This window comes from Erythranthe guttata, chromosome 3 (genome assembly GCF_056151865.1).
Source record: "Erythranthe guttata isolate IM_541 chromosome 3, IM_541, whole genome shotgun sequence".
NCBI classification, from domain to species: Eukaryota; Viridiplantae; Streptophyta; class Magnoliopsida; order Lamiales; family Phrymaceae; genus Erythranthe; species Erythranthe guttata.
In genome coordinates, this window is record NC_142535.1 from 17,751,219 (window position 1) to 17,776,333 (window position 25,115).

The following is a 25,115-nucleotide window of genomic DNA, read 5'->3' on the forward strand; positions in this document are numbered from 1 at the left end:
TTCATGGTATGATTCCAACCTTTGAGTTTTTTGGTGGATTCCCACAATTTGCAAAAAGAACCACTTCCTCTAAATTCCCACACACAACCCTCTTACGTATACCAATTTATCACATCATATACATCACCAAAACACACACACACACACACACACACACACACACACACACACACACACACACACACACACACACACACATGTTGTGTGTGAAAAAATAATTTTTAGATTAAAGAAACTATTATATTGCTTTTTTTTTTTATAAATATTATTATATATGTAGGTTAAGGTTGGTACTTAGTAGGTTTAATATCCCAACAAATGGGGAGATAAAAAATCAAGAACCTATTTTCACAAGAAATAAAATAAAATTTTATAATTCATGACCATAGTTTGCAATAATTTGAAGGTAATTTACTTTAATTAAAGTGGCCAAAAATCCGATCCACGTCGATATTTTAGTGCGAAGCTGTGCAGATGGAATTATGTTCTATGGAAATGGGAACTGATTTGGACAGAATATTATCCAGTTAATTACTGCTCGAATATCAAATCTATGTCCTAATCAGCTGACTAATCATACTTTAATCTTTCTTCTGTCTTCAATTGTTTTTGGAGATTCTATGTACCAGTTTAACTTTTGCAAATGTCACATGTATGTGGGGCTTTGTAATGAAACTAATAGTCAAGACAAGGTAGCCAGTCGGTAAATACCTTGAACCTACGATCTATAACCAAACTTTAAGCACTAACTGTGAAAAAGTTAATACGCCAACAAAGAAAAGAAACGATAGATTAACGAACAATCGTCGCTAAAAATGATGGACTATTAGAGACTTTAAATATCGATTAGTTTGCCTCATAAGATTAAAGGCACATTTCGAATGAGAGAGAGAGTTCACTCTCTTGTTACATTAAAACGAAGGAGAAGCCCGTTTTCTCTTCAAAAATTTGCTATGCGTTTAGTTTTTTCTATAAAATAGAGAGAGAAAAAAAAGTTGAAAAATATCGAGTGCAAGGTCTAGATAAGCTTCTTGTGCCTGAAGTATCGCTTCAAGTACAACAATTGGAAACCCGAAACCATAATGCAGAGACCAAGTGACATCATACTATACAATGCCACTCTTTCGTTAGTTTTCTCGCTAACTTTGTTTATGTCAAAGTCCCTGCCCAAAAAAATAATAAAATAAAAAAAAATGTTATTTTTCGTTAACTTTTAGTATAATGAAAAAGAAAAGAAAAAACATCAATTGGAACCGGGATATACCTATTTATCATATTAATTAAAGTCTCATGGATTGAATCCACAGCTCCTTCGAGCTTCTGCAACTCAAGTTCAAGCCCCTACAAGAAATACAAATTTAAAAAAAATTTAACGAATTTATGAGAATATAACAACGAAAGTTTGGATTTGTAATCGTTGCCAATTTTCGAATGCAATGAATTATACCTCGATTTTCTCCTTTCTTGCAACAGAGTCCCAATCTTTTGTAGCAATTCCGGTTTTCCAGTCAATGCCGACAGTGACCTTTTTAATCCCGTGTTGATCACCGTCTAACCCAAAGCAAGCCAAGTAATTCCCGCTCTCGGTTGTTGTAAACGCAAACTGACCGTGAGACACTTTTTCTTGATGATGGAGGTTATTTCCATACGGTGATGTCACCTACAACAAATATTTAAAAAGCTAAACGATCTTCAATTCGAAGTCTTTGAAGAAGAAAATCGAAAGAGTATCACTAAAAATGATAATCATTTTTCCGAAATTTCAAAGAGCAAAATCGAGAGTCCACTTGCTATGCGATTCATCACTAGCTAACTATGTAGTGATTTCAATATCAGTTCAGAATCAAAAGTTATTACACACACACACACACACACACACACACACACACACACAACTTTTGATTGTGAATTGCAGAATTGCTCAATTGGATTTTACAGAGTTAGCAATTTTAATACCAGGAACTCCATTGTTACATATCTAAACAGAGGCATCAAAATAAATGTAAACAATTTAAAATTAAGAAAACATTACTTTCAAAAATCACTGCAAAAAAAAAAAAATTAAATAAAAAATGTGAGTTTATCATTCACTGAATACAAACAGTTGATAAATTTAATTGTCGAATTTTTTTTTTTTTTGGATATAATCCTAACGGATTTAAGGTGACTAGATCGATCAAATGCAGTAGAAATTCTAGAATTTGATTTATTTAATTTAAAAAAAAAAAGATATGATTTTACCTTAACGGTGATGGTGGGAGTGACAGTGTTATTGACATCGTAATCCTCGCCGACGAAGGCGTAGTAATCACCCAAAACGACGACGTGGTTGTGCAATTCTTCCGAAATGCATTTGGTTCCCGAACTCGGCAAATCCAACCATATCCCACGCGCCGCCGGAACCGCCGCCGCCGCCAGCAATACTAGCACCGGCCATAAGCAACGCGCCGCCTCCGCCAACTTCATAATTGATTTGTGTAACTGATGTGGAGAGCAGTAGAGGGGATTTTTTTCCGACGCTGTTGGGATCTTAGAATTGTGATTGACTAATTAGGGAGGAGGGTTGGCAGAAACGATGAGGGTGAAGGACACGCGCCTTGTTGTTTAGGTACTGAGTGGTGGAGACGCGTGAGGCTGTGCGAGTGGGATTGAGGAACAATTGCATTGGCGCCACGTTGTTTGGGTTTCGTCTGGCCAATGAGATTTCGTTGTGGCGTTGACTAGATATTCCAGTTCGGACAGGGAATTGTTGAACCCACGCGCGTTCCGGCCAAATGTTTTTACTTCTTAGCTGCATTAATGAAAATATCCCATAATTATCGCACTTATCTATATTCAATATATATATTTATTTATTGGGTCAATCCAAAGCGGCCCCACTTTGGATAAGCCCGTAAAGTTGAAACATAGGTGCTAAGATGAAAGCCCAATTATTTTCGGGCTCAATAGAAACAAATAGCCCAATAAAAATAAACTATTCAATAAATTTAGTGAAACATAATATTTATATTTGATTCACTAATTTGTGTTCGCACGTGTTTGACTTAAGAAATTGTGCCTGTTGTTTTCCAGCAGTTTTGTGTTCCCACGTGATTGATCGTCGGGCCATAACCCCCTCTCTCGAGTTTCACATAATTTCACATTTAGGTCATTGAGATTATGAGATACTATACTCGGTAAAATATATCGAATGATTTTAATCGTTGATGTACTGAATAACTTCCTGTTGAACACATGTACAATGTGTGTGATTATATGCAAATCAACGATTAATAATAATCACCCATTATATTTCACTGAGTGTAGCATCAAATAAACCTTTCACCTGGTATCTTCCAAATCTTTCGATTTGCTTTCTTATATTTCTATTGAATGGACAATAAAATTTACTTTATCAAGCAATTAATCATCATAATCTATAAGTACAAAATTATAACTTATAAGTACAAAGTTGTGCACTTCTAACAATCATATATATACAACTTTGACGTCTAACGACAATTCGCGTTTGATCCTAACCCGACCTTAAATGTTCAAATAGTATATTATCTGCAGCAGAACAACGACATGTTTGATGAAATTAACGTCGAATACTTAAACATCTCATATGATCAATATAATGTTAAGTGTTGAACAACTTAATTCGTTTGGAACATCAACTTAATTCCTACTATGAAAACTAAAGATCGGTTCGGGATAAATCACGAGATCCAAAACCATTACTATTATTAAGAGCAACCAAACACAACCTATAACTTCGACCTTCTCGTGTTACAAACATTGTAACTAAAATTACCAAATTAACCCCAACCGGATCGAGATTCAAGAAAATGGGATAAGATAGGATGCTTCTTAGGTCTTTCCAACACACACTTCAATATTCATTTCCACCATCTATCTAACTTGATGAAAAACAAGAGTTTCTACATTTAATGATTTGAATTGAGATAGATTTTAATTTTGGTCTAAAGGGATTAGCTGTCTTTGGCCTACACTATTATTATTACAATGTGTCCTTTCATCAAAATATGCTAGCTCACGTACGTACGGATTGTCCTTCCCCCACGAGTTCATCATATATATATCCAAAAAAATTAAACATGTCCTTTTTTTTTTTGGCTAAATAAATTATTAAAAGATATGGTTGTTGAAATAGAAACTCTCACCAATTTCCCAGCAATTTCGTCCATCAATTTTTACAATATTTATTTTAAAAAAATTAATAGAGAAATCCAAATTAAATCACGTCAATATATATATATATATATATATATATATATATATATATATATATATATATATATATATATATATATATATATATATATGAGTACAATGCATGATGGGATTCACCGTACAACAAGGAACAAACATCTTGTTTGGTTGGTGTAACAAATTATACAATCTATTATGAGAGTTTGTTAACATTTAATTGGTAACATTTTCGACCATTCGGTTTCATATATAGTTAGAATTAAATTGAAATCGGAACTCGGAAGTTGGAAAATTCCAGGTTTTAGTCCAATGATCGACCTGATTTTGGTGCTTGTTTATTGTTACTCGTTCTTTATTTGTATTTCTATTTTTATATTGTTACATCGATCGGATGACACAAAAATGAAACAGCCCCGAATTCCCGTTGAACCATTGCAGGAAATAATTAAAAAAAACATTTTTAGATATACGAAATTTCCGTCGAAACTTCCGAGGAATACATACAATGAAATATTTACGGAGTATTAGTTAATTACTAATTAATTAGCATAACTGTAAGTCACCTGAGACAGAGAGAGCTTCATCAAACAGCCCCTCCACCAGTACTTAATTAATTAATTAACTTAATTTTCTGACAATTTAGGGTTTGATATATTATATATATATATATATATATATATATATATTTATTAGTGAAAATTAATGAATTGATTCCATGCTAATATATATTGATGCTAATTAATTAGCTTGCGATTACGAGGAACGAGAGGTTCGTACGGATTCTATTCGATCGAGCAGACACCATTCTTGGTAATGAAAAAAAATTAGTACGGATAAACTATTCTGAAACAACTCATCTACATTATAAATTCATAGTACTTAGAAAATAAATAAATAAATTTATGTCAATAATAATAATAAATAGATTTATGAATATTCTGGAATAAATTGTGACTTTGTGTGGACCTATGTATATAATATAATTCAAAGTGAGTGATAGTTTACCTGTCAATTTCAGTTGATCTTTAATTATCTTTGGGAGGCATTTCAGGCAACTTGTTTGAATTTTTTTCACTCAAACGTAACGCGGCATCAACACCTATATACAATCATATATATATATATATATATATATATATATATATATATATATATATATATATATATTGCAAATTTAGACCGGATGATCTGTTTTTATAGGAAAATCGAATGTCATAGGGTGATTGGCACGTGGATAATTTAAATAAAAATGTAGTTAGGATTCTAATATAATTGAAAAAAAAAGGAAAAAGAAAACTCCAGCATAAGCCGTAACCCCTGTAACCCTAATTATAAATCAGCGTGATTTATTAAGAGTTAAGACTTAAGAGTGCCACATGTCAAAAAATTAGTGGGTTCCGATTTATATATATATATTATTTCTTCAATATATATTCATGCATGTAGCCATATTTTAATGTGTTTAAATATCTTTTTCCCAAAGCATAAAAGTGTTTTTTACTTATTATAGTTGTACTGTACAACAAATTAATTAAAGAGAATCGCATCGAATTCCTAGCTCTAAATAAATAAAAATTTGAATTAATAACAACAGAAAAAAAAAAAAAAAAAGTCAATTGATTCAGGCGTAAGCTTGTTGTCCCCATGAGTCAGTTATTCTGCAAACTTTATTTATTCATAAACCCCATTTCTAGAGAGAGAAACGCGTTTTTAGGAGTTCCATGCATGACAGAAAAGCACCAGCTGTTTTTTTTCCCTTTCTTTCTAGAGCTAAAGGGTATCATACATATTACATAGTACGTACTGTGTTTAATTAGTGTTCCATTTGCGCGTACTTAGTTTTATTGTTTCTTGATTATTTTATTTTATTTTATTTATTATGATAATAATAATTTATAATTTATATGTATTCACACAGCACAGGCACACACTCCTGCAAAATCCTGGAAGCTGCTCATGATATAATAGGGAATCCTATGTTTCTCTCTTTTTTAGCCACATATTATTATTTATTCTGTATATGTAGTACTAGAATATTCAGAATATATATTATTTATATATATAGATAATAATATAATATAATCTAGGATTATTAAATGCCGGGTCTAAGATTTGTTTGTTTAAATCTAATTAATTTAAGCTAACCCCCATGTGCCCAAGTGACTCCCTTTCCAAGTGAGGGTAAAAAGATTCAATTTTTACTACTTTTTGCACGAGTAATTTTCTAATATGTGTGACTTGTGGTGTAAGTCAAGAACTTTTTTTAATTAACTAAATTTAATTTAATTTGCCTCCTCATGTGATTACAGACTGCCAAAAAGTCTGCCCTTTAATTTATTTCTGAGCAAAATTGTGTTGGCCTTTGAAAAAATGGCATTTCTCCATGTTACTACTATTAGTTGCAATTCAAAAAAAAAAAAAAAGTCTTTTTCAAAATTTTCTATTTTATCTGTCAAAACGAACCTATTTATATAAATATTAGGCCACGTAAAATACCGTCAGCCCTGAGGTACCGTTAAATTACGAAAAAAAACCCCTTCTTGTTTGGGTAATTATAACCATATCCCTCACCTATGAATCTTCTTAGTACCTACACGTCCACCATTACAGAGTTAAATTTAGTGAAATCTTTTAAATTACGTAGTGTATTCTCCAATTTGTACCCGTTTTACCACATTTGAGCTCCACATTTTAAAACACATTTGATCGTAAGTTGTGTCTCTTGGCTTGTAAATATTAGATTGTGGTGCATCCGAAACTACATTTTGTACAAAACGAGTACAAACTAGAGAACCGTTCACGAAACCTAAAATATATGATCCTGTTAAATTTGAACCACAATGATGAATGTATAAAAAGATTCATATATTATTGAGGCGTTGCTGTCATCACCCAAACAAGAGGGTTTTTTTCGTAACTTGACACTTACCTCAGGGTAGTAATTTTCCCATATATATATAAGAACAAGAAAAAGTCTGATTAGTTAGCAATGCTGGCATGAATAAATCTCATCAGGTTTAAAATTAAAGAGAGAATTTTTACCATGTATATATAGTTGTACACATTCAAAGGAAAGCAGCAGCGCACTGCAGCAGCAGCTTAGAAAAGTCACTGTCATGTGAAGAAGCCACTTTTTTCCTCTCTTTCTTAATTAATTAATTAATTAATTCCTTAAAATAAAATAAATTAATAAACTAAGATAACTGGAAAATATCTGTCAGCCATGTCAGCAATATTATTACTATTCTTTGACTAAAAAGGTTATTCCCCCATACATTTCCACTTTCTATAAATACCCTCTACTCCCCCTCTTCCTTCACAATCACTTCTTCTTCCCCCCTCAAAACACACACATTATATACATACATATATACATACACATACTCAGTTGTATAAGAAAATGGTGAAGCCAGAGAAAAAGATGCCATCTTCTTCTTCAAGTACAGAGAACAACAAGGCAGCAACAAAATCAGATCAAGAATTGAAGAAGAAGTACAAAGGAGTGAGAATGAGAAGCTGGGGCTCATGGGTTTCAGAAATTAGGGCACCGAATCAAAAAACAAGAATCTGGTTAGGCTCTTACTCAACCGCAGAAGCAGCCGCCAGAGCCTACGACGCCGCTCTTTTATGCCTCAAAGGCTCCTCCGCCAATCTCAATTTCCCAATCTCCACAATCAGTAACCCTAATCCCGATAACTTAATCCTCTCCCCCAAATCCATACAGAGGATTGCTTCTGCAGCAGCCGCAGCTACTGCAGCCGCAAATAATAGTAATAGTAATAGTAACAGTAATAGTAACGGTAATAGTAATAATAATCCCAGGTTACTGGACACTTCTCCGTCATCGTCGTCTTCGTCTGGTGGCTGCTACAACGACACTCCATCGCCGTCGCTTTCGTCGTACCACTCGTCGTCTCCGAATAATTGTTCGAGTCCACACGTCGAAGATGATTATTGTAAGGTGCATTTTGATGAGTGTGCGGCCATGGCGGCGGCGGCGGCGGCGTGGTACAACTTCGACTCCCCGAAGTACAATGAGATGCTGATGGGTGGTGCTGGGGTTTTCTTTGATCCTAATTTAATGGCGGAGGAGTCTTGCGAAGATGATGGTGATATTCGCTTGTGGAGCTTCTGCTGAATATCGAATATTATATTATATTATATTATATTTTATTTTATTTTATTTTTTTCGGGGTTTTTGTTTAATATTTATTTTATTCATTTCGGATGATCTTCGATTTATTTCTTGAAGACATTACTGACGATATATTTAAATTTATATATATAGAGACAGGCAAATTTAATTTTACTGTGTGATTTTTGAGTTTAGTTTTGAGGTCCTGTATATTTAATTATTGAGTTCTACTTTATTTAATGTATGTTGTAATTCATTTAATTATATATCTTTTATAAATACATAGTGAAAAGAGACAAAAATGTGATTTAATTTCTCTAAATTGTTTGAGGACTGAATTTTTTCTAGATAATTTGTTACTTAATTCCTAGCTAGATGCGTGTGGTGTTTTTTGAAAGATGGGACAATGATTTAGGTCAAAAGTCAAATGCACCAAAAGAAAAAAAAAAATATGTCAAGTATTAAACTTTGCAAAATCAAACTAATAATAAAATAGCTAAATTACTGCCGGTAAGCTCAAGTTGGAAAATCCATCGTCTAGTATAGTTAAATTTGAAACTGTAACGGCGGATGTGTAAAACGATGCATGATTGAAAGGGTAATTGTACTATGTGGTATTTTCGTAATTTAAGCATACTTCAGTGGCGACCGTAATTTGCTCTAATAAAAATCAATAGTACTTACAAAGATTTGCCAACAATGTAATTAGTCCCAGTGACAAAAGTTAATATGCGATTAGTAGTTATTAACACACTTTATAAGTCGAACTCGTCAATACTTTTTCAGTGAGTGAATTAATCTCGAGTTCATGTATTTTATCGATCTTGAAATAAATTTATAGTGGATCGGAGAAATAAGTCCAAACACATGATGGAGTGACGAATGTCACTCTAGTAATATTTGAAAAGGGGATCACTATTTCAAATCCCAAATTTTGCTTACTTGAATACCAAAAAAATAAAAAATAAATAATTAATTGTAAATTACTTTAATACCCTTAATGAAATTAAAACCAAAAAAATATTACAAATATTATTTTTCTTTCTTAAATACCAAATAATCAAAAACTCAAAAAAACCATTTCCCTCCTCCACCTCCTTCTTCTCCCTCCCCAAAAACCCTTCTAAAAAATCTTCCTCACAACAAACCCTTCTAAAAAATCTCACAACAAACCCTTCTAAAAAATCTCAAAACTAAAGAAATTAAAACCTCACAAAACGTATAAAATTTAGTTATAAGACAATAATATGGTAGTATATATGAAAGGAGAACACATTAAGGTAAGTATCGATGTCTTTTTTGAGCTTCGAAGTCGATTTTGAAGTTTTATTTTTTTGAAACCCGCCGGCAATTTTCGACACATACAGGTCGATTTTTTGGTCAATTTTCGACACCAACGTGTCGAAAAAAAAAAAAAAAAAAAAAAAAAAAAAAAACAAATTTCGACACCTACCTGTCGAAAATTCTCCAAATTTCGACAGGTATGTGTCGAAAAAATACTGTTGGTAAAAAAAAAAAAAATTTTTTTTTTTTTTTTTTTTTTTTTTTTTTTTTTTTTTTTACCAATAGTGTTTTTCGACACATACCTGTCGAAATTTGGAGAATTTTTGACAGGTAGGTGTCGAAATTTGTTTTTTTTTTTTTTTTTTTTTTCTTTTTTCGACACGTTGGTGTCGAAAATTGACCAAAAAATCGACCTGTATGTGTCGAAAATTGCCGACGGGTTTCAAAAAAAAAACTTCAAAATCGACTTCGAAGCTCAAAAAAGACATCGATACTTACCTTAATGGCTTCTCTTTCCACATATACTACCATATTATTGTCTTATAACTCCATTTTATAATTTTTGTGAGGTTTTGATTTTTTGAATTTGGAGATGTTTTGGAGGATTTAGGAAGATGAAAAAGATAGGGTTTAATTGGGTTGTCGCGGCAGTTACGAGCACGTGCGGTGGCGTTCGGCGGTGGCGGCGGCGGCGGCGACGGCGATGGCGGCGGCGGTGAGGGTTGGAGAGGAGAAGAAATGGTGGAGGTTTTTTTTTTTTTTACAACAAAGGGTTTTTTTTTTTTTTTTTATTTGGTTTTTGAATAGGTAATTTCTAAAAAAAATTGATATAATTGATATTTTGTATGAAAGGGTGTTTTTGTACTTTTCTTTTTATTTTGGTATTAAAGTAAGAAAAAACTGATAAATATGTACTCAATTTTGGTTTTAAACTTGGTAGTATTCAAGTAAGCAAAAATTGGGATTTAAAATAGTTGCCCCCATTTGAAAATATATATTTGCACATGGAGCTGTCTATTTTAGGAGAAAATTAAGAGTACTGCATGGGTTCCATTTATTATTGTTTCTCAAACATTGTACTTGGTCTTTTCAAGACAATTTTTGTGGGTCATGCTTCCGGGTTTTGGATTTCATTAAATTTAATTTAAATTTATTTCTTATATTATATAATATAAATTAATGCTACTATAATATAAAAAATATAATTGGATACTTAGCAGAATTTATGATATGCAGATTTTGGAAGAGGCATCTAGTGAACATGGGACACTGCCCCATGATGTTAGAATAATTTCAAGTTTTTTTTGGCAACATCTCATGTGGATTGAAGCATCAAATTTTGTATTTTTTTAATTTATTTATTAAAATTAAAGAATTTCAGTTTAATTTAATAGGTGGCACTATCTTATGAAAAAACTAGTCAGTCTTGTGGCTATCATCTCATGTGTGGAAGTTTTTGTCTTGTGGGAATCCTATGGTGCTAATTGTGTAAAATGATGATGAATAACATGGTATGATTAAATGCAATAATTAATATATACATTATTTGATATTTGATTTAGGATATAAATCCAACTGAATATCATAAATAACATTTTTACTAAAATTTGGGATTAAAATCATAAATAACATTTCTAATTTCGAAATCGGAGTAACTAACAGAAATATAGACAGCATTCGTGATCAGCAAAGGCAAACACGAGTACGAAGCTCCAACATAAGCACAAATCTCAACCGAGACGAGGATTTACGAAACAAACATCGGATATACATCTCATACAAATTCATTATTAACAAACAAAAATATAGACAATATTCACCAGCAAAATCGACACTAGTAAGAAGCTCCACACGTACGCTAGCTAAGCTACTAGTCGATATATACAACATTCATCAGCAAAATCAAACGTATCAGTATAATATATAATTCAGGCACAACGATTACTATAATCATCACAAAGTAGCGAGAATGCAGCATAACGGATCATAGAAACGAAACTTAAATGACACACAAGTGCCCTTGATTTCTTTCATCGAAGTGATCTGTTTCGAATAGATACCACTTAAGCTTTAAAGCTTCTATCTTTCTTCGTATTTTTCGACCAAATAATCCACAGTCGTAGCTTATAAATTCCTAAAGTTCGTTTCTAATTCTATTAGCTTAGTAGTGGTCATCAATGTGCTGAGTTGCATTATCACAAATTATTTTCATTATTATCGAAAAGAATCTCCATATTGAATATCTAATTACCATAAACCCAAACAAAGGAAAAAATCAATTAAAGCATAAACCCCATCAATGAAAAATAACAGAATCCAATTAATGCAAAGCATCGTACATTACGCATAAACCCTAACGAAAATCACAAAAAAAATAAACTATAGGTAATCCCAAAAGCTTCTTTAAAAAAAAATTAAATTAAAAAAATCAGTAAGCAAGGATTTGAAGAAATTCGCGCCTTGGGGTGCATTTTACATTTAGACCCTCAAGTTTGAAAACAATTACATATATGCCATTCAGCAAGGATGGAAATTAACGTTTTCCTTTTAATGAAGGGCATGTTCGACATTCTACTATAAAGCAAGTCGCTCTAGTTATACCTTCTCTTTCTCAGCAAATCCATAACGCCGCCGCACTGAGAATCTTTCCGGCGCTTAATTTTCTCCGGGGCCAATTCGAAAAAGCGATGGGCTTCACGAAAGAGCAACTTCTTTCTCGTTTGGAGGTTAATATTTACTTTTTTTTTCCGTAACTATTTGCTGTTAACGAAACAGGATTTATAAATTGCCTGAATTCGAACCAACGGTAGATTTTTGTGTGTTTGTTATGCTACTTGATTGATATTGAATTTGTTCGGTATTGTTTGGTATGCTGATTGCACGAAAACATGAGAGAAATAACCTAATTGAGTGGTAGGAGTTGATTATATTGATTTTTTTGGTTAGAAACCTAATTGAGAAGTATCCGTTGAAATCGATCGATTTATAGTACTTGTGAGGATATATAAGGTATATGCCTGCATAATTGAGCTACATTGTTGTACGAGTTCAGCTGAAAACCCTGTGAATTCTTATCCGATTGAGTTCATAATCGATACAAATTGGTCGTAGAGTTTATAAATTTTGTTTGTGTTTACTGTTTTTGTTCGTATGGTGATCGCGTTGTCGGTTTTTCCTCAGGAGCTTCAAGTAGTTTTTTCCAAATACGAGCATCCTGTTGTTTTGACAGTCGAGGCTCAGGTAATAAATAGTCTTTTTTAAGCTCTTATTTATTTCTTATTTTTTACGGATTCTTGAAATTTGAAGTGACATTGTCTTTCGCATCAGGCAAAATATGTCGGCCACATAAAAGGTGGACTGAGCAAAAATCTATTTTTGAAGGTAAGGTGGTCGATGTATGGATGAAATCTCGATATTTTTCTTCTATATCTGTGTGAAAATCTGACTTGAAGGCTTCGTCTTTCTTCTGTGACAGGATAAGAAGCAAAGATATTACTGTGTCTCGGCTTTGGCGGAGACGAAGGTAGATCTGAAAGGTATTGAATTAATAATCCGTATTTCAGTATTTTGACATAGATTAAGATATTCATCGAGTATTTTTTGTAATAAAAGTTTTTTTGTTTTCGGAGAATAAATTGTTAACTGGAACTGTGCAGTTCTGTCTCAGAGGCTCGGTTTGGGGAAAGGAGGTCTAAGAATGGCTCCAGAAGAAGCACTCGGAGAAATTCTTCAGGTATGTTTTCATATGTTTTATGTTGCTTTACGACTATCGAATTTGACGAGATGTCTTTCAATTATTATAATGAACGATTCACCCGACTATAAGTACATAATGGCTATTGGCTTTGAATCTGCATAAAATCGCATGACAGAATCGTATCACGTAGTTGCTTGCTTCACACTGTATCGCATTTGACTATTGTATTGTAGTCATATACTATGTGTGGACTTCTATGAATTACCAAATATTTCAATTCTTAGATAACCCTTTTGTTAGTATATGAATTTTCGATCGCCCGTGTATGCATCACATGGATACTGCATTTAATTACTTTTAGCTGGTTAACGATTCTAGTTACCGTTGGGTTTATCTCTCTTTGCATTTTGTTTGATTTTATTGAAGGTGCCTCTAGGCTGTGTTACTCCTTTTGCACTTGTGAATGAATCAGCGAGGTATTGGTCTTCGAGTCTCGATTTGTGTTTATATATGTTGTTGCGATTTACGTACTTCTTCAGGAATATCAAATTAAAAATTACTTTTGTTTTGCTTTTGCAAAGGCAAGTTTCTTTGCTGTTAGATCAAGGGTTTAAAGCTCATGAATGCTGTTTCTTCCATCCATTGTCTAATGACATGTCAATCGGTAAGTGATTTATTACTTATTTTTTCGGTAGAACACTTCAAAAAATTATTATATACGGGCCTTATAGAAAATGCGAGATTGGATTTCGCTCTCACACAATATGTACTGCTCAACAGCTCTTAATACTCGTGATCTTGACAAGTTTATGAATTCAATCGGGAAAACCCCTGCTTATGTTGACCTGGAGGTAAGATTGAGATTATTCGGAAGTTTAAGTAGGTTCTCATTATTATTATTATTATTATTATAATCAACAAATTAATTGTTTTTAATTGCTTTCACAGGCTAACCCGACAGTAGGGAAGGATCAACCTCCAGATCTAGCTACTCTCGTTCCGTCTGATGCAACAGTCTCGGTTGAACTTCTAGAGAAACTGAATGGTATCTCTGTCAACAATCAACCAACAACTGTTAAAGGTATACTTTCAGTTATTTTTATATTTTTGGATAATGATAGTGTTTTGTGATTGACGAAAACATGATTTTATGTAAAATTTATGATATTTGATTAGTGGCAAAAGATGTAAAACCGTCAAATGTTTCTACAAAAGAGATATCGTCTAGTGCTGTCAACTCACCGCTCTCCTACGCCGACCCTGATAAATTTGTTGAAGAAATTTTGGAGAAGACAAAATCCATGTTTTTCTCAGAGGTTTGTAAAATATTGCAATTTCGGAATCTATTATTAGTTCAAAAAATGTCTCACTGAAATCAGACGATTTTGTTCGATTGTTTGATAATTAGATTAAAGAGGAGAACGCAGAGAAATACCGGGAACAACTTGCTACTAAACTCAGAGTGGAGTTGAAGAGCATTGCTGTGAGTAATAAAATACTCGACGCGCACTTGATTAATAGTCGACATATAGTTTTACTTATATTTCTCTACCTTCGTTTCAATTTTTTTTTTTTGAATTGATTTTCATTGACATGTAAATTTATTGCAGACAATGTTCAAGAACACGGCATACACAGAAGGCTTCAAGGCTGGTATTCATCATCAGCCGAAGAGAATGTAATATTATTGACATTCATCGAAGACATATACCGAAGCAAATATCGGAGAAAAAGCTGTTTGACCTCGAATTCTTATCCCTATAACATTTTTTTCAATTATTTTAGTAACCTGTTCTTGGACTGCTGTATGACACTTTCTTAGTTTAGTTGAGACCTTTTAAATATTTGAGCACTTATATGATTATATATATATCCTTATTATATTATATTTATTGAGTTTCGAATAAATCTAAGTTAGTTGTGTTTGGAAACGCTTTTCCAAAGTGATTATGAACTTTTTTTGGTGCATTTTGGAATTTTTATTTATTTGTTCTACATGCTTAATTCGACGTAAACAAACAAAAATTATGAATCACGTGTGGGTGTTCCCAATTCCGAGATCCATTAGAATTAGGAATGTTTTCATAACTTTATATATATGCACATTCTAAAAAACTTTCGTATATTTTTTAATATACCTAGAACTTTTATGGAGTAATCTAGAGAACTACTTCTGACTCTAAAATTAAATCAATCGACACCATTCATTTGGAAGATGAAATGAAATAAAACAAAACGCAAGGACCTTGTTTGGCTGGCCATCTCCGTGTGAGTCAAGTGGCCGGCCTGGCCATCTCCGTGTGAGTCAAGTGGCCGGCCGATACCTCGAGCGGCTATAAGTACAAATTACAATCCAAAATAAGTGTCCAATAATATGACCACAGTCCATATTGTTTCTACTACTTCTACGATTGAAACTAGAAGTTCTAGTTTCAACCACAGGGTTTTACCAAAACTAATAACTATTGAAAACATTGCATATACGGACAACAAAAATAGTATAAAGAGAACCGATTCTTCATTATTTGCAATGTAAAAACGGTCATCCGACTCCATTTCCTCTGTTCTATTGCTTGAGGATTGCATTGTACCTACAAACAGAAAAGACAAAAATATAGCATTCTGAATATTTTTTGAGAGAACGTACGTGCCAAAGAATTATTTCATTGAAGTGATATTTTAGGAGAAACGCATTTTTCGAAACTGTACATAACAAGAAAGAATAATAGCAAAACGAAACAGTGTATATAAAATTCAGGCACAATGATTACTGTATCATCATAAAGTATCGAGAATGCAGCATAACGGATCATAGGAACAAAAGTAAATTAGACATAATTATTATACTTTTTTTTTACCAAGATTTGAAGAGAACATAAGTGCCCTCGAATTCTTTCTTTGAAGTGATATTTTAGTAGAAACACACATTTAACACTTCAGTCTTTTTTCGTATTTTTCAACCAAATAATCCATAGTCGTAGCAATTTGTTTAGTTAGTGGTCATCAAAGTGCTGAATAGCATATGACAAATTATTTTCATTATCAACTTCATTTTATTATTGATATACACATCTCTATTACTGAAAAGGATCTCCATATTAAGCATCTGACCATAAACCCTAACAAAGGAAAATCACTAAACCCTAACAAAAATCACAGAAAAATAAATTATAGCTAATCCCCAAAAGTTCTTCAAGGAAATAAACCACATACAGAATTAAAACACAAAACCTAATCTAAATTAAGAGTAACAGTTACAACTTACAAGGAATGGCATTAAAGAACAAAACAGAACACATATCATGAAAATTGTTTCCATTTATGTTCATAATTGGCACGGAATAACCGTTCTCGTAAAAAAGAAAATCAGTAAATGAGTTTTACCAGTGAACGGAGGAAATGAAGATTTGAAGAAATCCGTGACTTAGTATGAAAAAAAAAAAATCAATTTTGACTGATTTTTGGCCGGTTTTTGCCACCGAATTTGACCCGCTTTAAAGGTTTGACCGCCTCGGACCGCCTAAAACCGCCTCACCGGCAAACAACCGATTTTTCAAACATTATTACTAAAATCGTAAAGGTTTTGGAGCGCCTCCACCTCGGAGACCGATTAATCAACCGCCTCGACCGATTTTTAGAACACTGCTATAAATAGACCAAGTAACTAGCAGATTTTATGCGACAACCATGCAATTAGAATCAAATCTTGTACTAATCAAAGGGTTCTACTGTCGTTGACTGTAATTGTACTGTCAACTACAATATAATTACGTTAATGTACTATCAATGACAATATAATTACGTTAATGTATTGTCAGTGACAATATAATTACTGCTAATGATAGTACAATTACGGTCAACGTTTAGCGGTAGAGATGAAAAACGGATAAAAATTTCAGCGGGAAAAAATATCACTAAAAAAAGTCAACACCGGAAATCGGCGGCGGAAAAAGCAGGAAAAAAAAACCCAAAAAAGTCAACGCTGGAGACCGGCGGCGGAAAAAGCAGGGAAAAAAATTGAAAAATTAACCGCCAATCAACGTCGAAACCAGTGGCAAAAAAATAATTTCATAAAAAAAAAAGAAGAAGACAAAATTGGATTTTGGTGGTCAAAATTGATTAAATTGGGTTACAGTTAAGAATGGGTGTAAAGGGTTGGGGTAATTTTGTCATATTATTTAATTTTTCTTTATTTATAATACATATTAAAGGAATGAGCTTATTGACGAAATATATATAGCCCATGAATCTAGAATAATAAAGATGGTTGGACTTATGCACAAAAAAACCCTAATTAATTTGCAACATTAAACTTCATTTGTTTTAATGAACACACTATGTTTTTTTTTTTTTAGGTATAATTTGATAAAACCCCTCATTACACAAGGGTCATTACATTAGGCCCAAATTTATTTTTCATTTTTAAGATAAATCGAAAGGAGTTTTTATTAATTAAAAATCCTTAATTATCACTATTATGCCCCTAAGTAATTAATACACGTGTTTTTAATATATGTTATTAAAGAAGATACACAATATCTTCTACATAAATATTTTAATGAACACTTTTTCAATTAATTCCACCATTACCGCTTATTGATTGCACATTTTCGTTTATGTGGAATCGAAATTGTAACTCACATAAATAATAATTTGTTTGTGTCATTTGAATAAATGGCGGCGGTGCAGATTCACATGGTGGTTTTCGGTTCACATGAGAATTTAAGATGAGTTATATGTGAGGTTTTGTATTGATTTACGTTGGACAGTAATTTGTATGTGTATGTACACGTTTTGTTGATATATACAAGATTTATATGTGTCTGGTGCACTGTACACGTTATGTTGATGCTTAAACAAATGTAAGAGTGGTTTATGCACGCAGAGTGGTTTTTGTACACAAAGTGGTTTTCACGTACAAAGTGGTTTTCGCGCGCAGAGTGCTTTCTGCCCTTCCCTTATTAAATCCATGGATTTTGACCTTCCCATATTATTGAATCCACTATTGCGCAAAGTGAATTTTGCCATTTCCACTGTCATATACGTCATTTTTTTACTTAAAAAACTTGTGCGATGTTGAACCAATATATGTATGTTGTTTGCCCTAAAGAGAAGAAGTTTTTGTCTGAAAATAATAGTAGATTTTCTTACGGTAAACGTGAAGCTATTGATGCAATATTTGGAGATCAAGAGAAAAAAAATAAAATGAATTTTCGAGATACTGAGAAAGTTGGGGCGAGATTTGTGGAGAGATGGAGAAATATTGAGAGGATTTTGGGGAAAGAAGTATTAGGAGAATTTTTAGGTAATGCGATTTTGAAAGGGATTCTGCATTTAATTCACTGTATTTTTTATTTAAAATAATTATACTAATTAGCGGGGGCATATAAGGTTTCTTAGGGTCAATGGGTTTATGTTAAATATCAAATACAAATTAATAATTTGTCAAGAAGTAAAATCTCAATGGAGGGTGTTTAACAAATAGCCCCCTATTTTTATCTTATTTTAATTTCCATGAATATTCTAGATTTTCCTCTTAGATGGTTTGTTGTTGTTGTTTTTTTTAACATGTTCGACTGTAAAGTTGTAAAATATATAATTTATTTATTGACCGATATAAGTTTGATATAAACCCGAAATTCGAAAAATACGTGAGCGGAGTTTGAGCCTATAAAAATGAGGCCCAACGATATTTGAGCTTGAGCCTAAAATAACACGACCCAATGGTATATGAGTTTGAGTCGACCCAGACTCGACTCACGGCCCAATTGTCAGCACTAGCTTTAGAGAATACTGCACCTCCATGTATCCGCTCCTAATTAAAACAATCAAATAGAGCTTAGTTATTACAACATAGGATAAAATTATTGGTGTTATTTACATTATTGTTTCATCCAACATATATCTATATATATTTCGTCTTCGTTCGTTTTTATACGTAGTTAGGGGCTCGTTCGGTTTCCATGCATGCACGAAGCCCTAATGTATACACAAGTTTAATGCTCACCGTGGTGCTGTGAAGAGGCAGCTGGCCCTTCTCCGTGCGAGTCGAGTGGCCGATACCTCGACCGGAAGGGCCACATATTGGCCAGCCGCCAGCACCGCTGATCTCTGCCTCCGTGAGACTCGTCGGAATCGCTTTCTCGATGATCTCCGCATTGATTAACGGCGAGTTCTTGGCGGCAGACTGGACAAGAATTGTGGAGCCTCAGCCACGGGACGATGCAATCGGAATGGTACACGTGGCCGCACGGTAGCTCCCTCGCTTCCATCCCAACCGTTAACTCCTCCTTACAAACGGGGCATTCCAGGCCCGTTTCCATATGGGCCGACCTGATTTTAATCGTCGGAAGGGCGTCGATCGCCCAATCAGGCGCAGGTGGCGGGCCGGGCCGGTCTTCTTGTGTCAGTTCCTCGATGAGCCCTTCCAGTCCTGGCCCAGCGAAGTAGTCTCGAGGGTCCACGCCGGGCGGGACCGGTCTCTCCCGAGGTGGGCCCGGCCCTGCCCGAGTCGGGCCCGTTGGTCCGACGATGATCCACGTTCTGGGTCGGGCCAAAATCCCACTTTCTGGGCCCCACTCATCATCGTCGTCGTCATCGAACAAATTGTTCCGCCGCCTCCTCGGCTGAAACCACCTCCCCCGCCCACGGGTCCTTACTAAGCCCGAACGTGGCGCCCGGTTAGCTCCGGATGGTTCTCCACTGGGATTACGCAATCCGAGCGGTGGATCAAGGATTAGGGCAAGTGCTTCTAGAATACGGGCCTGGGGGGAGGGATCGAACGCAGTGAATTCGAGAACGGGCCGTGGCCTCGCCATGTCGATTTCGTAGAGGAAGTGGCCGAAGCAACGAGGGCAAACGACTTCGGAGGGATCGCGAGACGCAATTCGGACCATTCGATGGCAATGGTAACACCAATAGAGGTTAAAGTGTCTATTTCCATTACCACTTGTTGCATTTGGAGGGCTCAAAGACATGATTTATTATTTTATTTTATTTTTTTGTAAACTCCTATTATCCAATATGAGCTATGTAGGAAAGGAAGGATCAAGAAGTTGAAATATTGTGAGAAATAGAAAAAGATGGATGAAAAGAGAATATGATTATAAGCTGTTTTTGAGTATGGAAAAGCATGGCTTCCAAAAGTTGCATTAAGTGATTCTCTGTTTGCTTTCTTTCTTCTCAGGCAACTTACACACTTGGCTTTGCTGATTCTTTAACAAGAAAACCATGCAAGACAATAATCAAATTATTCATGACGTGTCCTTCGTCCATTGGGCCATCTAATTTTCATAGTCTTTTTGTAGCCCAATTGCGAGGTACCAAGAATTAGTAGCCCATTGGGCTTTACTATACGGCCCAATAAATGCAAATTTATATATAGGTCAAGCCCATGTCATTTCCTTTCGAACCAGTTACACAATTACTAAATGCATACATTTTTCTATTAATATACAAAAATAATAATAATAATTCCAAAACAAAAAAAAAAATCAACGTTGGGTACATGGCGAGTTCTCGGCGAACGCCTAGTAAAACTAGAACAATATTAGTATTGGTTTATACTATACTACAACAGATAAAATACACGGGATAGATCTTTGCCACGCATATACGCACATCCAGCACAATTCAAAGGTAAAAATATATAGGATGTAGTATAAAAATAATCGTGTTTCAAATATCGTTTTCACAAAATAAATGCTCCATATAGTCAAACAATTTACTTTATAATAATCCTTTTTCTGAATTTAATATCAGAGGCAAACATTTTAAATACTTACCTAGAATATCTTGATAAGTCAATGGTTCATTTGAATAACTTACCCATGCACAACAATAATCCGTGTGCATTAAATAAAAAGATTTGGTCAATGTTGTAGATCAAAAGATAGCCACTTAATTTTCTATCATGCAAAATCATCATCTACAATCATTATCTACAATAGAATTTCGATAAATCAATTTAATTTCTCTTGGATCATATTTCTTTCCGATCCCAACTAGGTGGAAATATATTAAACTAGTAGTTCGATAATTTAATATTTCGCTGAATTTAATAGAATTTTAAACCGTCTATGAGAATCATCACATGGTTGTGCAGTGGAAGGTATTGACATAAATGTTTTATGACAAATTGATAAGGGACGTCAAATTGGATTCGAGTTGCAAAATAACTATTTAATTCGGAGAAGAGTTATTAATGAACATTGGTGGAAATATCGAAAGAAATTATGGAAAAATAAAGGGTTTTTGAAAAACTCAAATTGTATTTGAGTACGAAACGAACTCTATCTCAAGTGAAACGGCGCAAGGAACAAAACTCATGAGCAACGCTCATGAATCACGTCAAATTTCAGCAATCCAACGTCGTTTAGACTCCTAAAAGTTCGTTTTTGCTATTTTAGGAAAGTTTTAAATAATTCATAATTAATTCTAGAAAAATCGGATTTGAATTCCGCAAGTTGGGTTGTTCCCAAAATTACGAGATCTACTAGAATCAGACTCTAACTCGTTTTTGCCGTTTTTGGTAATTTTTAGTATTTTCTTATTTTAATTAGGGTTTTTCGTTTTTTTTAGTATAAATAGTTGCTCTAGGGTTTATTTTTCAGCATCTTCATTATTAATAAAAAATTCTGAGTTTTCTCTCAATTATCTGGTGGATTCCAGAGTTATCGTGTTCTATAGGATTAATTCGTAGAAATTAATTCTTTATCGTGCTTCCGTTCTGCGTCAGTTGGCATCAGTAGCGAGGTTTTTCCTGGTTAGATGGCAAAAGGTGCGAAACATGGAGACAACAACTACGTTGGCGATGACCGCGGGGTTGAAAAACTGCAAAATCTGCGGTTGGTGCGCGAGGAATTTGCCCTTGACAACAACAACATAATGACCGAATCTAGCATGATGATTGCCAAAGGTGTAGCCCGAGGTGCATATGTTAGACACAATTACCATGGACCTGTTCAACTTCAATCAAGGTATGACGACTATTCAAAGGTGAGCGGCAACTCTTATTTTGAAGAAAATCCGCCTATAAAGAGGCAAAAGGATCGTGATAAATATCGGGTAAGAGCTGAAATTCCTTCTTTTAGTGGAAATTTTCTTGAAGTTGAGGATTTTATCGATTGGGTATCAGAAGTCGAAAGATATTTTGAATTGATGGATATTTTGCCGAATAAGATGGTAAAATTGGTTAGGTGTGAGTTAAAGGGTTGTGCAGCCGCATGGTGGGATGATATACAGAGGAAGAGAGCTAGACAAGAAAAATTTCCAATCCAATCATGGAGGAGGATGAGAAGAATGTTGATGGATCGTTTTTTACCCTTAGGTTATGAGCAACGTCTATTTCAACTATATCGTAATTGTTCGCAAGGGAGTAGATCTGTTAACAAGTATACTGCTGAGTTTGAGAGACTAGCAAACTTAAATAACCTGCAAGAATCTGAAAGTACGGAAATTTCACGGTACTTGGCAGGTTTGAATATTTCAATACGTCTTAAGATGGGGTGGCGTATATTCTACACCCTTGAAGAGGCTCAAGAGTCAGCATGGAGGGCGGAATATTATGAGCGAAATAGTGTTTATAGAAAAACCGAAGATGTTCCACCCGTTGTCAAAGTTAAGGAGGCACAAGATACTTCGTTCGTTATTCAACCTCCAAATTTGGTGAAGGATCATGACGTAGGAGTTGACGAAGTTGAAGAGGAAATTGTCGTAAAAATTAAAAGTAGCGTAGCTATTATTAACGATGACATTAACGAAATCAAAGTGAACATCGACGAAGTTGAAGGGACAGACAACGAGTTTGAAGCGAGCATCAACAAAGTTGAAGAGAGCGACAATGGGGTAGAAGACAATGTTAGCAAGCTTGAAGAAGAAGTCGAAGAGTTTAATGAGGGTGTTAAAAGGAAATTTGAGGAAGAGTTTGAAGTTGTAGAATTTGTCCAAGAAGAGGAAGGTGCACGAGAAGAGAAGGTACAAGTGGATTGCGTTGAGGTATGTGATATAATTGTAGATAGTGTTTGCTGTGAAGTTCTTGTATCGGAGAAATTGGTGGAGCCATTGAAATTTTCGATTAAGAAGCCAATTTTTCCAACGCCTCGTTTGGAGGAAGATTTTGTAAGCGAGATTTTTGTGCCGAGAATATTGGTGGAGCACTTGAAGTTGTTTGCAAAGAAATATGCATCGCTATATTTTGATCATAGCTCGAGGTCGAGCTCTTTTGAAGAAGAGGAGATTGATAAGGGACGTCAAATTGGATTCGAGTTGCAAAATAACTATTTAATTCGGAGAAGAGTTATTAATGGACATTGGTGGAAATATCGAAAGAAATTATGGAAAAATAAAGGGTTTTCGAAAAACTCAAATTGTATTTGAGTACGAAACGAACTCTATCTCAAGTGAAACGGCGCAAGGAACAAAACTCATGAGCAAAGCTCATGAATCACGTCAAATTTCAGCAATCCAACGTCGTTTAGACTCCTAAAAGTTCGTTTTTGCTATTTTAGGAAAGTTTTAAATAATTCATAATTAATTCTAGAAAAATCGGATTTGAATTCCGCAAGTTGGGTTGTTTCCAACTTTCGGTATTCTATTAGGTTTAGGAGTTATTTCGTTTTTTGCCTTTTTTGGTAATTTTCTCGTTTTCCTAGTTTGATTAGGTTTTTCGTTTTTCTTTAGTATAAATAGTTGCTCTAGGGTTTATTTTTCAGCATCTTTCATTATTAATAAAAAATTTTGAGTTTGCTCTCAATTATCTGGTGGATTCCAGAGTTATCGTGTTCTATAGGATTAATTCGTAGAAATTAATTCTTTACCGTGCTTCCGTTCTGCGTCACAAATTTTGTAACTACTTCTAACATCACATATACATTTCAATTTTACCTTTTTCCTCATATCTTATTGAAATGGCACCATCAATATGTACCTAATTTCCCCTCAAAACTAGACTAGGAGTATTTTTTTCTTCTTTTTTTTTGAAATCGACATGTTGTATATAAATACGAATTTAAGTTAAAAGATCCAATTTGAAGTTGTATGTAGAGGGTGCCCCATTTTGTTGGATAATGCAACATTTTCTTTTGGGTAAATTACAAACGGCCCCTCAAGTAAGGTTTATTTACAAAAAACCCTCATTTTTCAACAATTACATCCACATCTGTAGTTTGTCGATTTCTTACATTAACATCATTTTGCAGGGAGTGGATGTAAAAAGTTTACAAACAACAGAAGATTAATTATAATTTCTCAAAAAGTATGGGTTTATTTGTAATTACATTTTATCACAAGAATGTGGTTGTGATTTATCTTACAAAGTCAAAAGTGGAGGTTTTATGATTCAATTTTGTAGACATAGTTAAGTCGTGTTTTAATTTTAGGTGGGAAGAAATTAGGGGGTGAATTTGATGACACTTCATTTATTGAAATCTCACCCCCCATTAGACCGACATTTTTTATTAAAGTCAAAAGATAGACCGAGTTAGGTGACTTACCTCGGTCGTGACTCATAAACCGGCTCCATTAAGAAAAATGATTTCATCATTTGATAATAGAGAATTCATTAATGACTCTTTAATTTGAATTTCTCCCCATTTTTTCTTCTCAATCATTAAGACATACTCTATTACGTGTCACTTTAGAGTATAAATGAGTATTTAAACGAAGAAAAACCGTAATTTATATATTTTTAATGTATAAAGGGTAATTTTGAGTTTTTATATTAAAATGAATGTTATTTAATATAATTAAACGGGTATTTAAACGAAGAAAAACCGTAATTTTATT

The 25,115-nt window shown here is 34.0% G+C and overlaps 4 protein-coding genes across 4 annotated transcripts; 2 read left to right on the forward strand and 2 right to left on the reverse strand.

The window, feature by feature from the left end:
• Positions 1 to 792: 792 nt before the first annotated feature.
• On the reverse strand, positions 793 to 2,699 carry LOC105974472 (transmembrane emp24 domain-containing protein p24delta3). Its single transcript, XM_012999579.2, has 4 exons — positions 2,242 to 2,699; positions 1,448 to 1,660; positions 1,265 to 1,341; positions 793 to 1,163 (listed from the first exon to the last, which is right to left on the reverse strand). Exons 1-4 carry the CDS (start codon positions 2,464 to 2,466, stop codon positions 1,019 to 1,021), a joined length of 660 nt encoding a protein of 219 aa, XP_012855033.2. The 5' UTR covers positions 2,467 to 2,699; the 3' UTR covers positions 793 to 1,018.
• A 4,806-nt stretch (positions 2,700 to 7,505) lies between these two features.
• On the forward strand, positions 7,506 to 8,666 carry LOC105974471 (Integrase-type DNA-binding superfamily protein). The gene has a single exon (XM_012999578.2). The coding sequence runs from the start codon at positions 7,616 to 7,618 to the stop codon at positions 8,351 to 8,353; it is 738 nt and encodes a 245-aa protein (XP_012855032.2). The 5' UTR covers positions 7,506 to 7,615; the 3' UTR covers positions 8,354 to 8,666.
• Positions 8,667 to 12,210: 3,544 nt separating this feature from the next.
• LOC105974480 (YbaK/aminoacyl-tRNA synthetase-associated domain-containing protein) lies at positions 12,211 to 15,262 on the forward strand. The gene is made up of 12 exons (XM_012999590.2): positions 12,211 to 12,360; positions 12,815 to 12,874; positions 12,962 to 13,015; positions 13,110 to 13,170; positions 13,291 to 13,367; positions 13,758 to 13,807; positions 13,913 to 13,995; positions 14,112 to 14,182; positions 14,280 to 14,412; positions 14,508 to 14,647; positions 14,740 to 14,814; positions 14,942 to 15,262. Exons 1-12 carry the CDS (start codon positions 12,322 to 12,324, stop codon positions 15,011 to 15,013), a joined length of 915 nt encoding a protein of 304 aa, XP_012855044.2. The 5' UTR covers positions 12,211 to 12,321; the 3' UTR covers positions 15,014 to 15,262.
• Positions 15,263 to 18,921: 3,659 nt separating this feature from the next.
• Positions 18,922 to 20,458, reverse strand: LOC105974170 (E3 ubiquitin-protein ligase RZF1). Its single transcript, XM_088815856.1, has 2 exons — positions 19,339 to 20,458; positions 18,922 to 19,146 (listed from the first exon to the last, which is right to left on the reverse strand). The coding sequence occupies exons 1-2, from the start codon at positions 20,306 to 20,308 to the stop codon at positions 19,115 to 19,117; spliced, it is 1,002 nt and encodes a 333-aa protein (XP_088671982.1). The 5' UTR covers positions 20,309 to 20,458; the 3' UTR covers positions 18,922 to 19,114.
• Between the last annotated feature and the right edge of the window lie 4,657 nt (positions 20,459 to 25,115).